The sequence below is a fragment of the Salmo salar genome, chromosome 25 (genome assembly GCF_965601325.2).
Source record: "Salmo salar chromosome 25, fSalSal1, whole genome shotgun sequence".
NCBI lineage: Eukaryota > Metazoa > Chordata > Actinopteri > Salmoniformes > Salmonidae > Salmo > Salmo salar.
This window is the reverse complement of record NC_138315.1, coordinates 22,423,776-22,438,945: the sequence shown is the minus strand read 5'-3', so window position 1 is coordinate 22,438,945 and position 15,170 is coordinate 22,423,776. Positions and strand designations below refer to the sequence as shown.

Here is a 15,170-nt window from a genome sequence, read left to right as displayed (position 1 = left end):
TTTTTCCTATGTTCAATCAGACTGTACACATTTATCCACTGATCCGCCAAAACAGGATTAATGTTTACCACACAGAATGTTCGAAGCCATCACAAAGGCAAAGCAACCAAGTGTCTGTCTAACGATCTGGTGACAGAGAGGGTGAGATATGGGTTCATGTAGTCAGGGGTTAAAGTGGGGGAGCCCTATTTGGGGAGAGGGGTTCTCAACCTAACCCTCCGGCTCAACCCTAACTTCATTTCCACACACCGGCTCAATCCTAACCTGTAATTAAAACATTCTACAAATCATAAGTCAACACGGTAGGTTTGGCGCTATACTGTCCTTTCATTGGGTCTCCAAATGTCATCCCTGCAAATTATAAGGCCATGTGACTGGTTTCACATTTGTCTCCAGCGATCACAAAGTAAAATATAGTAGATCTAAAACAATTGTTATTTACAATCTTCTTATCCAAACGGCTTACTAATTTACATAGCTTTTATCAATAGCTCTTATCAAAGTGTAAATTACCGTGCATGGATAATTATGTTATTTCTATCGGAAAAAGTAGATGTTGTTCCACTTAGAACCGACAGGTTGCTCACGTGTAAAGGAATTGGAATTATGAGGGAATTAAGTCAGAATACAGTGTATCTGTTGACACAACGTCCTTTCTTTGATCTCCACCCCAAACGAATAGCGGGTAATTGGCATGCTATTCTCAAGGACAGAATATGAATAGAGAAAAAAAAATGCATAAAAAAGGAATTACGTTCCATTTAGGAGCGCTTAACTCGGGTCGGAATTCCCCCCATAATTAGCACTTAAAAACTACATGCCTGATTGTCACATAACTGATATACATATGTCTTTTTAAATTTTTTATTTAACCTTTATTTAACTAGGCAACTTTGTTACAGACAGTGAATGGTTTATTGTACAGTAAAGTGTGTACAGTAATGTCTATGATGCAGCCAAACATTTGTATTGCTTATAGATGGACATGGTCTGAGCTACAACCAAATATAGACGAAACCCCTAGTGATATGATAACACACTGGAGGATTGATACTTACTATTGGCCAGGGTTCCTTGAATGTGAAGGTCCAGTAGTAGCAGGCTCATAACAGGGACATCACACATTTCACCCAGTATAATAACACAGGAATAACCCTGTAATAACCATGTAATAACAATATAATAATGGTGTAGTAACACAGAAGAGGAGAGGACTTTCCTTAATCCTGTAGAGATTATTGTGATACTTCATAATGCTCTGTTTGTTCCTTCAAGGACTCACCACTGTCCTGTGTAGGGGACAGAAAACATGGACAGTAACGAGGAGTTCTCGTTAAAAACACAAGAAAGCAGTAGAGTCCATTCCAGCAGTATTTTTCAACTTTATAACAAGGTTGGGATGTTTGTTGAAATAATGATCAATTCACAACTGCTTTAAATGTAAAGTCTACACTCCCCTACATATTTATTTGGAAAGTGTAGCTAAAACTTTTAATTTGGCTCTATACTCCAGCATTTTGGATTTGAGATCAAATGTTTCATATGAGGCGACAGTAGTTTCATACTGTTTTACCGTTTAGAAATGAAAGCACTTTATGTATCTAGTCCTCACATTTGAAGGTGTCATAAGTATTTGGACAAATTCACTTATAGTGTATTACATTTAGTCAAAAGTTTAGTGTTTGGTCCCATATTCCTAGCATGCAATGACTACATCAAGCTTGTGACGACAGTACAAACTTGTTGGATGCATTCGCAGTTTGTTTTGGTTGTGTTTCGGATTTTGTTGTGCTCAATAGAAATGAATGGTAAATTATGTATTGTGTCATTTTGGAGTCACTTTTATTATAATTAAGCAATAAGGCACGAGGGGGTGTGGTATATGGCCAATATACCACGGCTAAGGGCTGTTCTTAAGCACGACGCAACAAACCCCCGAGGTGCCTTATTGCTATTATAAACTGGTTACCAACGTAATTAGAGGAGTAAAAATAAAGGTTTTGTCATACCCGTGGTATTCGGTCTATTATAAACTGGGTGGTTAGAGCCCTGAATGCTGATTGGCTGACAGATGTGGTATATCAGACCATATACCATGGGTATGACAAAACATGTATTTTTACTGCTCTAGTTACGTTAGTAACCAGTTTATAATAGCAATAAGGCACCTCGGGGGTTTTTGGAATATGGACAATATACCACGACTAAGGGTTGTGTCCAGGCACTCTGCGATGCGTCATGCTTAAGTACAGCCCTTAGCCGTGGTGCATTAGCCATATACCACACCCCCTCGTGCCTTATTGCTTAAATATACCACGGCTGTCAGCCAATGAGCATTTAGGGCTTAAACCACTCAGTTCATAAATAACAATAGAATATGTTTCTGAACACTTCTACATTAACGTGGATGCTACCATGATTACGAATAATCATGAATGAATCATGAATAATTAAGAGTGAGAAATTTACAGATGCATAAATATCATACCCCAAGAAGAAACTTCCCTGTTATTGGTAATGGTGAGAGGTTAGCATGATTTATTGGATTTTCCATGTAGTCTATATTAAAGGGCAGTCCATTTAATATAACAGGCTTTTAAAATTCAATATTGGTGCACAATTTCTACTTAAAATATCAAAGGGAGACAAAAGGTACTCTTCGTGGAACGACCCTGCTCAGAATATGGGACCCAAAATGTTGGGGGGACTGAATGTAATAAATACACTATAAGTTAATTTGTCCAAATACTTATGACACCTTCAAATGTGGGGACTAGATACAAAGTAAAATCATTTCTAAACAGTAAAACAGATATGTATGAAGAACCAAATAAAAAAATGTAGCTTCACTGTCCAAATACATAGGGGAGTGTATGTCTATGATTGCCACTCACAGAGAGGAAGGAGTTAGATGTGGATGAGGAGGACTGCACCAAGGCCCTCCGTCCATCAGGGGCAGCACGTCGTTTACCCTGCACAGACAGCCACCGCTTCAAATTCTGGGCTGAAGGAAAATAATCAGAGGGAAGGTCAAGCCAATACTGGTCAGGGTTCTTACATAACTTGTTCTATAGACTACCGTAAACACAAGTGAGGAAAGGCAAGTCACGTGATGGTAGAGGGAGACTGGCATAGTTGATGCGTTTAACGAATGGTAGTGTAGGATGAACACACACATCTCTCATACACACACACTGACATACTGTGCTTTCTGGAGTGGTCCACGGCCTTGAATGAGCCCAGCATGGCAAACGGGTGATAGGACAAGGTGAAGGGATGAACAATGGCGCTCTGTAGAGACAGTCATCAGATACATTTTTCGATTTTTGTTTTAAGACCTAATTCATGTCTTATAATGCAGTGGTACATATTGGCCTACAGAATATGTATACAGAGCAGCACTGCATTATACCACAGCAAATGATCATTATAGACCAGATAACACTACACTGAGGCTGATGGTCTACTTACTTACTATACACTGAGGTGTTTTTAATGTTTTGTACACTCAGTGTATATTATATATGATATCCTATAATACTGCCTTCCCATACAGACAAGTCTAGGCTGTAGGATTAGGCTATACTAACACTGGGGATAGAGAAATGTGCAGTATTCTAAACTCAGTCTACCTTGGAGTGCTGGTGGGGATAAGCGGCAGACGGTTTGGTGGTGTAGAGGGCAAGAATGTCTTTTACAGGCAAGCTATTCTGGAGCAGAGACGACAACAGAACGGAGGTTAGAGTAGAGGGGAAATATAGTTAGTAACACAAATCACAATAATCATAAAAGGACCACATGGTCAACACAGGGTAAGATCATGAACTAGGCATTGCTGCCCAGTTTGAAATATACTGTTGCAGCTGATTTGGAGATTAAACGGGAACTTAAACTCAACAAATTTGTAACATATTGTACGAATTGCAAGCGTAACATACTGGATCATACGAAATAGATGACGTAGTACACAATTGTGCACAATTTTCAGAGACCCGTTTTGGCTCGTGAGCACTACTTTCAAAACTACTGGTGGAAATTATACAAAACCTTTACAACGTATCTTAAGTCAAAGTTTAGCAACAGAGGAGCATGACTGGTGATTCATTGTATAGTAACAAGGGAGGTTAGCTTAAGGATCACTGACACTTTGGACTGAGCCGTGGCAGTAGACTCCCAACTCTGCCAAACGCTTCTAGATTACAAGGGTTACTAAGGGTCAGTAAGACTACAGACTGAGCCGTGCTAGACCCACAACCCCTGGCATACTGTATGCCTAAGTACCCAGACTACTCACCAGGATCATCCCAGCGAAGGAGGAAAGGATCATGGCTTCTCTCTCCAGGTGGTTGGGGTACTGGTCATTATAACCTGGGCTGCCCACTCCACTACAGGGAACAAAGTCAATCAATCCAATCTGATTTATAAAAATATTTTTTTATATCATCAGTTGTCATAAAGGGATTTACAGTAACCTGGCTGAGAGCTAAAGCCAACGCATTAGACAAGGAATTTGGCAGAAGTCTTCATGTCTCAGATAAGGTTACTCGGGACATGACACAATCAAGTGGTATTGTGTTTGGAAGTCAATGTTTCATCGATGTACTTACACGATGTCTCTGTCCATCACATCATGTCGCTCCTCTTTCTCTAGCCACCAAAGGGCAACACTTATGGCCAAGTCATAATGTGCCTGGATGGAAGCACAGACACGTTAAGTACAGGGTTTGTATAAATGTTGAAATAATCATAAAAACAGTCAACCGTTTAACTGTATATAACATCCCACATTAACCCCTGATGGAGGATGGTGCACTCCAGAACAATTTGTGTTGAGATTCCTACCAGGTCATCCAGCATGCTAGTGGATCCTTTCCCCTTGGGGTCAAAGCCATTCTCTCTCAGTTTCTGACCAATGTAATCTCCCCTGTTCAAAACACAAAACTCTGTCAAGCGCCTGAAGAAATAGAAGAAATGGCATTTCATCTAAATGTCCTCTTTCCACACATCATTCCTCTAAATCTATCATTTTATCATCCACAGAAAGCAACTCACAGAAGGGCTTCAATGTCTCTTCTCAGTCGCCTTGTCTCCATTTCTCTGAGATAGCGCTACTCATGCAGAGGGATAACTCCTTGGTGGTCCTGTAGCCTACACAAAACTAGGTTTGCAAATGTAACATCAAAGTACTTGACAATGACCCTAGGAGTTGGCATGGCAGCACAAACAGATCTTGTACCAGGGTAAGAAATAGAGGGAAGGGAATTTACATTGTAGATAAAGGATGGAGATGGAAAGAAATCAACAGGTATATACTATACTATGATACTGCATGTCTCTTTGCGTATCCAGTGCTGAGGTTCATATACTACAGTAAGAGAGTGCAGACTGCAGGGTAGTCTTGAACCTGGCACCTCTCTGGCCCTACACAGGGTCCAGGAAATGTGATACGAGCCATTAAACTCACATCCAGCTGAACACAAATATGTTTTCACTAAACCCTTAATCACTGAAGATTATTGTGCAGCCTGAAGTGTTAAAGGAAGGCAAAAGCAAGGTGATTAGAAGTAGGCCTAGACTTTGTCTAACAAAGATTTGGCCTCACAACCTATTCCCACAACTAGTCTCCAAAATGAGATGTTGACCTAAATATGTCACTGTTGATTTACATAACATTTTATGTAGCATGTGCCTGGTAGAATGGGTGCTTATTCAAATCTGAGTTACATGATCAAATTGGCAATCCATATAACATTGGTTGGTCATATTTTTAATACAGAGAAACACATTCATGGTGTTAAGCAATCTGTACTTACCACACAATGCAGAATTATCAGCAATGGTTACACCCAAAAACTGCAGTACTACTCCAAATGTCAGCGTAGCACAAAATCACAAATGTGTTTCATGTAAATAAACCAACCAAAAGACACACTGCAAACAGTAGCCGTTTCAGGGGACACCTGCCTGTGTAAAGGCTGTGTACAGTAGAGACCGAGGGGAGCAGAAAGACAACCACAGCCTCCTAAGTGAACAGCCTACTCTGAATAATTCACACAGGGCCTCCAGTCAATCACTCAAACAATACAGGTCCAGATTATTTTAGAAACATAAGGAGGTGCGTTGGTCGGCACTTAACCATGATGTGATCCAGCCATAGATTAGCTAGATGGTGCAGTCAGCCACCTAAGGATGAGTTGAACACCCTTACGGAATAGCTAGTTGCCCCAAAGGGTATAATTAAAGTTGTTTTGCAACATGCTCCGTCTAATCATATTGCAACAACTTTAAAATATACTATTAGAGGCAACTAGCTATTGCATAAGGGTGTTCAACTCATCCTTAGGTGGCTGAGTGCACCATCCAGATAATGTATGGCTTTATCACATATCTGTTACAGTCACAAAACAAAAAATGTGGTATTTCTTACAGGCTTATTCAATTATTTATTCCTTCATGACTAATAAAGTGGGTGCTAAATTAACAAAAAGATTTTCAACTTAAAATGTATTGACATTTTATTTGTAAACTTATATTAAAACAAAGGGAAAAGCAATAAAAGCATTGGAAATACGTATAAGAATGAAATTAGATGTCACAGAATAAAGTCAATTAATTAGATGTCACAGAATAAAGTCAATAAAGTCAATGTTCTCCAAACTGTCAGGTTCATGTGTGTTCTTCTGTTGTCGTCTTTTCTTCTTCTTCGCTTTAAAAATGGGAGAACTCAGGTACTTGGTGTCTGAGAACTTATCTCCACGTCTCATTTTGCTGTTAAAAGAAAGAAACAACAGTTGAATAATCAAGGGCTGGTATCATAGCCTGGTAGAACCAACCTGACCACTAGTAAAAACCAACCTGATCACTGTGCAAGCTACTGATATCATACTACTAAAGGCAAGCTTTAGTTTCATTTCCAGAGCAGTCCTCACCAGTTGATGGCTGGCAACTTGTAGCTAACAGCAGCTCCCCGTCGCCTGGCCCGTCCTGTGTCTTCATTATCCATCCAGTTGGTGTTGGTTAGTGGCTTCAGGGCTCTTTCTGCTAACGTTGGCAAAACATAAAACAACCATTAGAATACCTACATCTCACACAAATAAAAATACAGTCTACAATAAAATCCTTCGTACCTGGAGATCTTTCAGCCATAACCTCAGCCGGCTCTTTATATACAGCAACCTTGTGAGCAGAAGAAGCAACCCTTTTAGGGCTTGAGGCTGGAGTGTCAAATCCAGTCTCATTTGAACAGCTGACATCCACGGAGGACTCCCATGGAGGCCTCTCGTCCATGAGCAGCTCCCTCAGGCTCTGACGTACTCCCTCACCACTGTCAGGAATTTCTGTGTTGGTCTCAACAGTTGATAATGATACATTAGATGTCCTGGTGTTTGTGTCACCATCATCCTGGGACAAGGAGTCAGGAACAATGTGGTTCCTCCTGTTTCTGGTGGAATCGGTAAAACTATTGGGTATGACAAAAGTGGCTCTACATCTCGGTTTAGGGCCATGGTTGGACCGGGGCTTGAAGCTGCTGACGTTGAAGTCTGGACTCAGGACCTCAAGTGAAGACAAACGTTCATGAGTTTCACAGCTCTCCTCAGCGGTGGCAGAGTGTGTGATGACTTGAAAAACTTTGGGATCCGCCACAGGCTGTACTTCTGCATTTTGTGCTGCAGTGCGTACACCTATACTACTCTGGCTATCCAGAGTCTCACTAGACAAAATATAACCTGCACCCCCAGGCGCCAATCCTTTAGCGGTGCTACTTTTAGTCTTTTTTTTCCTTTCCTTCACAGGGGCAAGACAGTAACCCTTCTGTGAATCAGTCTTCATCCTTGATTTTGCAGTCTCCACTCTCCTGGCTTTCTTGGGCTTTTGCTCTGCAGCAACTGAAATGGGGTCACTGATCTCCCATGGGGGCATTTCTTCCTCAACACATAAGCTTTCTTGGCCCTCTGAATTCCTTGCAGATTCCTGGGTAGCAAGCCATGGACGTTTAGAGGAGGCATGAGTTTCTTCAACCACCGAGTCTGTAGCCTTGCGCCCAGCAGCTAGACAGTGATCTGGGAGAGGTCCAGTCAGATGCTCCTCTATGCATTCTTCCCTGACAATTTCTTTCTCTTCTTCTGCAACAGAGTTATACCGTGTAGTAGGAGTACACGCCAGCTTTTCGGCCCAAGCATCATCTAATATTGTACTGTTCATCGAGGAGCTGTCCCTGTTCACCGAGACCACAAACGTCCCTCTGCCTTTCACTCTGGTGGGTCTCTTACTGCTCCGTGTTGTGGACCGAGGTCGGGAAGCACTGGAAGAGCTGTGTGATTCCCTGTATTCATGCAGGGTGGCATCCATGTCTACATAGGCTGTGCACGCTTCAGGAGAATGAGACTCCTCTTCAATGAGAGATTGAGGCAGAAGGAATCGATCCTTTTCTGCTTCAATGTGTAATTCATGGTCCACCATGACAGGCTGTGCTTTAGTCTTCCTGCGTTCTTTGGATTTCTTCTGGCCCTTTCTAGATGTAGGCTCATTAGAAATCACAAAATTAGAAATCATAAAAGTCTTGTGACCTTTAGTTTTAGTGACTTTGTCATCTATGACCAATGGGTTTGCCCCGGTTAGTTTAGATAGAGACTTCTGAGCTTCAGGGTCATCAAAAAAGTCATCTTCAAACGGGTCAGGTGAGACACTTCGATGGGATTTGGATTGGAGAGGCACTACAAAAGTTTTTCTTGGGTCAGACGGTTTTGGAAAATCTTGTGTTGTTTTATGGGATTCTCGGGTAGGTTTTTTGTGTTTGGTGATGCGAGAGGTGACATAAGTCTTTCTGCGGGCAACAAGGGATTCTATCTCACTGGCTGAGTTCTCTATGAAGTCCTCTTCTCTGTGTTCTACATCCACACCCTCCGCTGTAGGGTTGTCTGTGTGTAGTGATGTTGTGGAAAACACCTTTTGTATCGCTGTCGGCAGCTCCACGTTTACGGCAGAGCTCTTCACCTCTAGATTATCAACAACACGTGTTGGCCCACTGTTCTTATTTCCAACCTTCACTAATAGAGAAGGGATTTTTGTCTTTGGCACCTTCAGTTTCTTCGGTCCACCAGCTTTCTTGGGCTTGGTCTCCACTGTAACGATTTCAGCAGCGCTGTCCCCAATAGTTATCTCCATCTCTGTGTCATTGATGGTGGTCTTCTCTGCTTCCCCAACAGTGGTCTTTATTGCAAGCGCCAATGTGGTCTCCATCTTTAAGCTGTTTGGATGATGCACAACTTTATCAGTACCAGAGGGCTGTAGAATATTCGTTGTGGAGACAACAGAAGGCAAGACTGCTGGGATAGGGTCAAGTCCAGTGTCAGAATAAATCTTTGACCACTTTTCCACCTCATCTTTTAGGCTACTGGATTGTCGGGATGTTCTCTTTTTGGTCGATTTCAAAGTATTGTCCACCTGCTGCTCCATCTTATTAATGCTGTCTGTAAGTTAAGAATAAATGTGAGTTACTAAAAACCTTCAATAACCAACCTAATGCTGAAAGGTCATGCATCCAAAATGTGGGGTAGTTCTGAATTCTCCATGCTCCAGCCCCCTTACCTTTACTGGCAGTGGACTCTGATGATCTACTTTGGGTCCCAAAAGGATTTGTGGACGTGGTTCTTCTGTCATTTACTACAACCTCTTGGCTCGTGCTGGTCTGTTTTGAGGGGGACACCAAATCCCTGGACTGCTCTGCTATGATAAGAGGTATCGGAACCGCTACCCTAGAATGAAAATAAATATGGGGGGAAATGTGTGAACAGAAATAATTGACAATAAGACAGTAACTGTATTGCTGTAACAGCAAACAAGAATAGGAGTCTCATTATTACCTCTCCATCTGACCATTTTTCTCTTTTTTATCGGGGGGTGGCTTATTATGGTCTTCAGATACTTCAGGGTCATCCTTTGTCAGAAAGAAAAACAATTTAGCAGGGCTCTACGCTGACATTTTTTTACAAGGAGCACGTGCTCCTAAGTAAAAAGTACAACAACAAAAAATTAGGAGCACGGTGAAAGTATTTGAATAATAAGACATTTATTTTTTATCATAAGAAATAACTAAAAGTCAATGAATAAAAGGTTTTTAGGGCATTCCATGCTCAATCAAGTACAATGTACCCTCAAATATTTGACTCACTTGTGAGACAAAAACCTTCAGCTGCCCCTTTAAGGGGCGGGAGCCGTTACCGTGGTAATGGTGGGACTCCCATTCAAAATGAGATTCTCCAACTTCCCTTCCCTAACAGTTGAGAAAGCTCAAACAAACTTTGAAAAACAAGCTAGCATGTGAACAAAACGATGTAAATAGCAAAGAAACACAAGAAGAAAGTCACACTTTAATAGACTTTTGGGTAAATTCAACCAACTTTATGCCTGTGCACTTCTAAAAATGAATCCTTCAGCACTACACTCAGTGCGCACAGGGTCCCAGGCACTGTTGCTGCTCCCCAGACCACTGAGGTAGATATTACTGTATGAGCAGACACTGTTGCACAAGGTGAGATAAATAACTATGTAGAGTCCTGTGTGATTAGCTACAAGTTATGAAACAAAATGGCAGAAATAGTTTTGAAAATAGCTACGGTAGCAATTTATTTTGCTATAAATCACAACTTGCACATGTGCTCATACTCGACTTTTTCAGTTTGCACACATCTACTTTTAGGTGCATATGCGAGTAAAATGGTTGCAATGCATAGAGCCCTGTTTAGCATAGTAAACCGTAACATAGGATACCATAGAATCAGAGGACATACTGGAAGAGGACTTACATTTTCATCAGAGAAGAGGTCCACAGCCCTTTCCAAGTTATCCAAAGTGTTGCGTTGAAGGTCTTTCAAGATTAGAATCTGTAAAAGGATATGTTGTTTTTAGTTGTTGCTTTACAGCACAAGATTTCTTTATGTAATGAATTGCGCTATAGAAGTTGAATAAACCATTTTTCTCATTATTACCCGTCAACAACTACCATGCTTTTATGTCAAACTAACACTGAAGTCTGTGAGAAAATAGATCAATATTGTTACGAAGAGCACCACTAAATAAGTGACCCGGTAAGGAACCAAATTTAGATCCCACTGTCTTATTCAAAGAGATGGACTCAGAGTCCCTCTCTAACCCACCAGTTGGTTGTGCTTGAATCTGCGAATAGCCAGGTCAAAATTCAGAGACTCCAATTGTTTCCGTAGGTGCACAGTTTCCACTTCAAGCTGTCTGCTTCTCTCCCTCTGAGCCACCAAGGCCAGAGCCAGAGCCTTGTTGTTAGTCTTCAGGGAGACCTTGAAGAACGAGGATGTGTCTAGAAAATACATAAAACAGAAATTAGAAATAAACATATGATAATGCAGTATGACTTACCAAGTTACCTGTCATTAACCAACAATAGGCTATTACAAATTAAAAGGTAATCCACCTCTTACATCAATTTAGTGATGGCAGCTGTATGCTACTTACTGAGAATCTTGGTCTTTATCTTCGATGCCACTGTTAGTGAGTTATGTTTAGCAGCCTTCGAGGGCATAGGTTTCTTCCCTGGTAACATAGTTGAGAGGAGGGTCCTTCCCTCAGCTGACATGTTCATCCTGATCCTGGAAGCATAAAAAGGACAGTTGATCAGCCTTTGGTCGACAATCAATCTACCAGTAAAGAATGTGCATGCGCCTCCAAACTATCAAAATGAATATGCAAATCCACAACTGCACAGTTTAGCTACTAAAAATAGCTATAGCCTGCAGGCAGAACTAACGTAATCTAGCTAGCTATAGCAATGATACTTATTGACATTTCAGCTGTTATCATAATCGTTAACTACAATTTACCTAGTTTACGTTAGCTAGCTAACTTGCTATCCAAAATTAAGAAGTTAACGTTAGACAGTTAGCATAGCTAGTTTACGTTAACTTGCTAACGTTACTTACCGGGCGTTATGTCTTCTTATTTAAAGTGGACGAATTTGCTATAGCTATGTAATTGAAACGTTAATATAGCCGGTGAAAACGTTACCTAGTTGTATTTACATGCTAGCTAGATTACCGGTGGCTCAGCTTAAACATAAACATTCTAGCAACCAACCGGCGCCGCTGTTTGAAGTAAAAAATAGGCGTGCTCTTTGGACTACAACGAGCTAATCACAGCAGAGATCGCTCGTTCTAAATTCTAGCCTTGTCTGGGTCTAGACCAATCATGTCTATAAACCCTGGATAACAAACCAATCATGTCTATAAACCCTGGATGACTAAGAGGGCGCTGTTTTGAAGCCACAGCGCAGCCATCTCCTCAAGTATAAATGTTTTGGAAGCTATAGAAATCCAATTATTCATGTCTACATTCGTTTTTACACGATTATTCTATTACAGACACTTTAATCCACACATTTAAAGTATATTATGTGAGCTAAACATCAAAATAAAAAGGAAAAAAGAATATTAAAACATTTTCCTTAAAGTATTATTCTTTAGAGAGTACTAATGTTACTGTCCCCACTACAACAACAACAAAATACATGTCATTTTGTCCTTGAAACATTTGATTGAAATACTGTAGAATTCTATTAATTCTTATGGAGGACTCCTGCTTCAAAGATTCGCAATGGCCAATACATACCGTTTGCAATCCAGTGTTAATATACGTCATTGGTTTAGACTAGCCAGACAAATCAATCTAAATTCTTCTGCTGCTCTGTCGTTTGCTACAAACTTGCAGAGAAGAATCGAGCGTTGGTGACTAACTGTGCGTCTTGCAACACTTGAATTACGTTTTTTTTTTGCCTACGTTTACCAACAACTTCGGTCATATTCAACTGAGTATTGCGCATTCGTTAATTCATCATTTATTAAATTATTCTTGCACACTCAGACAAGAGTGGTCTGAAATCGGAGTAGATAGCCAGAGTGAATTTACGAACACACCCTATGTAAGGGATACTCAACCAAGTCTTGGTCCAAGGGCTGTAAATTCTACGGAAAATAATGAATGACGTACTTGGGGCTCTATGCATTTTCCAGAGAACGCAAGGAGCCCCAAGTTGAGTATCCCTTTTATACAATGGCTATAATTTAACACGTTTTCCACTAGAAATGTGTTCATTTGCCGGTAGAAATGTGTTCAACATTCACTGAAGTAGTTACAGTAGTTTCCGTGATAACCAAACAGACTTGCTATTCGCCTTATTCTGGAACGTCAGTGGTTGAAGCGTGTTCAACATTCGCGTGACGCTAGCGCACGCAAGAGTGGTACTTTCGTTGAGAACTTGATAGTTTTACACTGACAGAACCGCACAAAATCCTAAAATCGATCAACCTGACAAGCATATGTTCAGTACGAGGCTGTCACAATAATTGGATGAAGAGGCAGTTTTTACACCAACCTCTACGTCGATCTGAATGTACCGGTGGAGCCCAATACGACCAATACACCGAGGTAAAGACAGTTTCAAGTTGGATATTCGCCTGTAGTTTTCCAACAGCAGTTAGGGACCGTCAACATAGTGACAAATCAATTTCAATAGCTATTTAACCATTACTCCTAAAACTTTCAAAACTGGTTCTAGCTAACCCGATGGCATAGACACACATTGCACACATTTATTTTTTGTCGATTTGCATCTCGCACTATTTTACATTTATTTACATTTTTGAATTTCAATAGCTCATTGGTCATATGACCTACTGGACTCAAACAAGGTTCAGAATGTCCACTGACTACCCTTCTATATTGCACATCTTTTGTCGATTTTCATCTCACATGTTTTAAAATTAATTTTTCCAAATGTAAAATTTCAATAGCTCCTTGGTCATGTGACCTACTGACATTAAACTTGGTGCAGAATGTACCCTTCTATATTGCACACTCTTGTTTGTGTACTGTAAAATCACGCGGTTTAACGTACATTTTTCATAGTTTTACATTTCAATAGCTCCTTGGTCATGTTAATTACACACCTAAGAAGTGTGCAGTGGATAGACACCCATATTTCATAACCTCTTATGTCTCTTCTATATTGTTGTACATTAATATTAGTTTGACAATTAGGGGGGGTCAGTCCAGTGTTGTGTTAACCCTTTTCTTTAATATTTATCTATAATAATTGGTAATTCTGAGTACTTATTTTCCCACAGTATTTAACAGCTGTACACAATAGGAGAGAGACAGATAATATCTCCTTTCGTCATTAATGTCAACCATAAAGGAAAAGGGCAAAGTACGAGAGTCATGCTATTAATTGTCCAAAGCAGGGATGGAGAGTGAGGTAGGCTGCAGTGGGTTTGCTGGTCAATACATGTACTGAACATGTAACCACAGTAATGGTGGCCAGTAAATCAATGAATAAAAATTGAATATTGACAAATTAAACAGAAATTGTAGACCGTTAATCTTTTCCAACATGTCAACAGACACTTAACTTCAAATAAGTATGAAACATTTCAGTGTTAACTTTCTCTTTATCCCTGGTTGATGTACATTTCAGAGCCTCTTCAGTGTGGATGGGGTATAGCATACATTTTCAACAACAAAGACTGCACTTCCAGTTTGTGTTCTTTACTCTGTTGAACTCTTTTGTCTTCATTCCTAGTTAGAGCACATGGAACCACCGTTGGCATGCAAAACATTCAATCTAAAACAAAACAAAGTGTAACACCTTATAAATAATATCAAATATCAATGTAGTATGACGAATTAGCCATCCATTTTGTTATATCATAAATTGTCTTACATGCCGTCACTGTTGTCAAAAGATTATAAACATGTTAAATAAAGTTATTAACCCAGTCAGTCTTTGGGCCACATCCAGGTTGTTTATCAGTGGCACACATGAAGCAGTTGTTGGCTTTGTTGAACTCTGAAATCATAGGCATGAACTGAACATATGGCTGTCTGACACAACTACATAAAAATAAAGAATTTACATTTACTTTGAATTTAATGTCATTACATACCAGACATTTTTTAAATATTCTCAGCCATTTCTTTTCGCAGTTGCTCCATATGTTTTTGAAGGTTCCATATGAATTTGGGAGGGGATGTTGGGGAAGTTCTGTGCAACTTCCTTGGCCATCTACACCAAAAAATAAAATAGAGTTTTTGACCTAATTCTCACATAACAGCTAACCATTCATTATTGAAAATATAACTATCAA

General features: G+C 40.2%; 2 protein-coding genes across 6 annotated transcripts; both read right to left on the bottom strand.

Moving 5' to 3' along the window:
• Positions 1-815: 815 nt before the first annotated feature.
• Positions 816-4,688, bottom strand: LOC106586379 (uncharacterized protein C2orf80 homolog). Its single transcript, XM_014173594.3, has 6 exons — positions 4,608-4,688; positions 4,295-4,385; positions 3,633-3,710; positions 3,204-3,291; positions 2,895-3,004; positions 816-1,289 (listed from the first exon to the last, which is right to left on the bottom strand). The coding sequence occupies exons 1-6, from the start codon at positions 4,622-4,624 to the stop codon at positions 1,236-1,238; spliced, it is 438 nt and encodes a 145-aa protein (XP_014029069.2). The 5' UTR covers positions 4,625-4,688; the 3' UTR covers positions 816-1,235.
• A 1,058-nt stretch (positions 4,689-5,746) lies between these two features.
• On the bottom strand, positions 5,747-13,479 carry sgo2 (shugoshin 2). Of its 5 annotated transcripts, none has more exons than XM_014173591.3 (10): positions 13,400-13,479; positions 11,488-11,621; positions 11,157-11,332; positions 10,806-10,883; positions 10,172-10,273; positions 9,864-9,937; positions 9,589-9,755; positions 7,128-9,470; positions 6,930-7,041; positions 5,747-6,768 (listed from the first exon to the last, which is right to left on the bottom strand). In XM_014173591.3, exons 2-10 carry the CDS (start codon positions 11,612-11,614, stop codon positions 6,621-6,623), a joined length of 3,327 nt encoding a protein of 1,108 aa, XP_014029066.1. In that variant the 5' UTR covers positions 11,615-11,621; positions 13,400-13,479; the 3' UTR covers positions 5,747-6,620. The 5 variants fall into 5 exon arrangements, with proteins under 5 accessions (XP_014029066.1, XP_014029065.1, XP_014029067.1 ...); XM_014173590.3 differs by lacking the exon at positions 13,400-13,479 and adding an exon at positions 12,637-12,939; XM_014173592.3 differs by lacking the exon at positions 13,400-13,479 and adding an exon at positions 11,952-12,595 and having other exon boundaries at positions 6,930-7,038.
• Between the last annotated feature and the right edge of the window lie 1,691 nt (positions 13,480-15,170).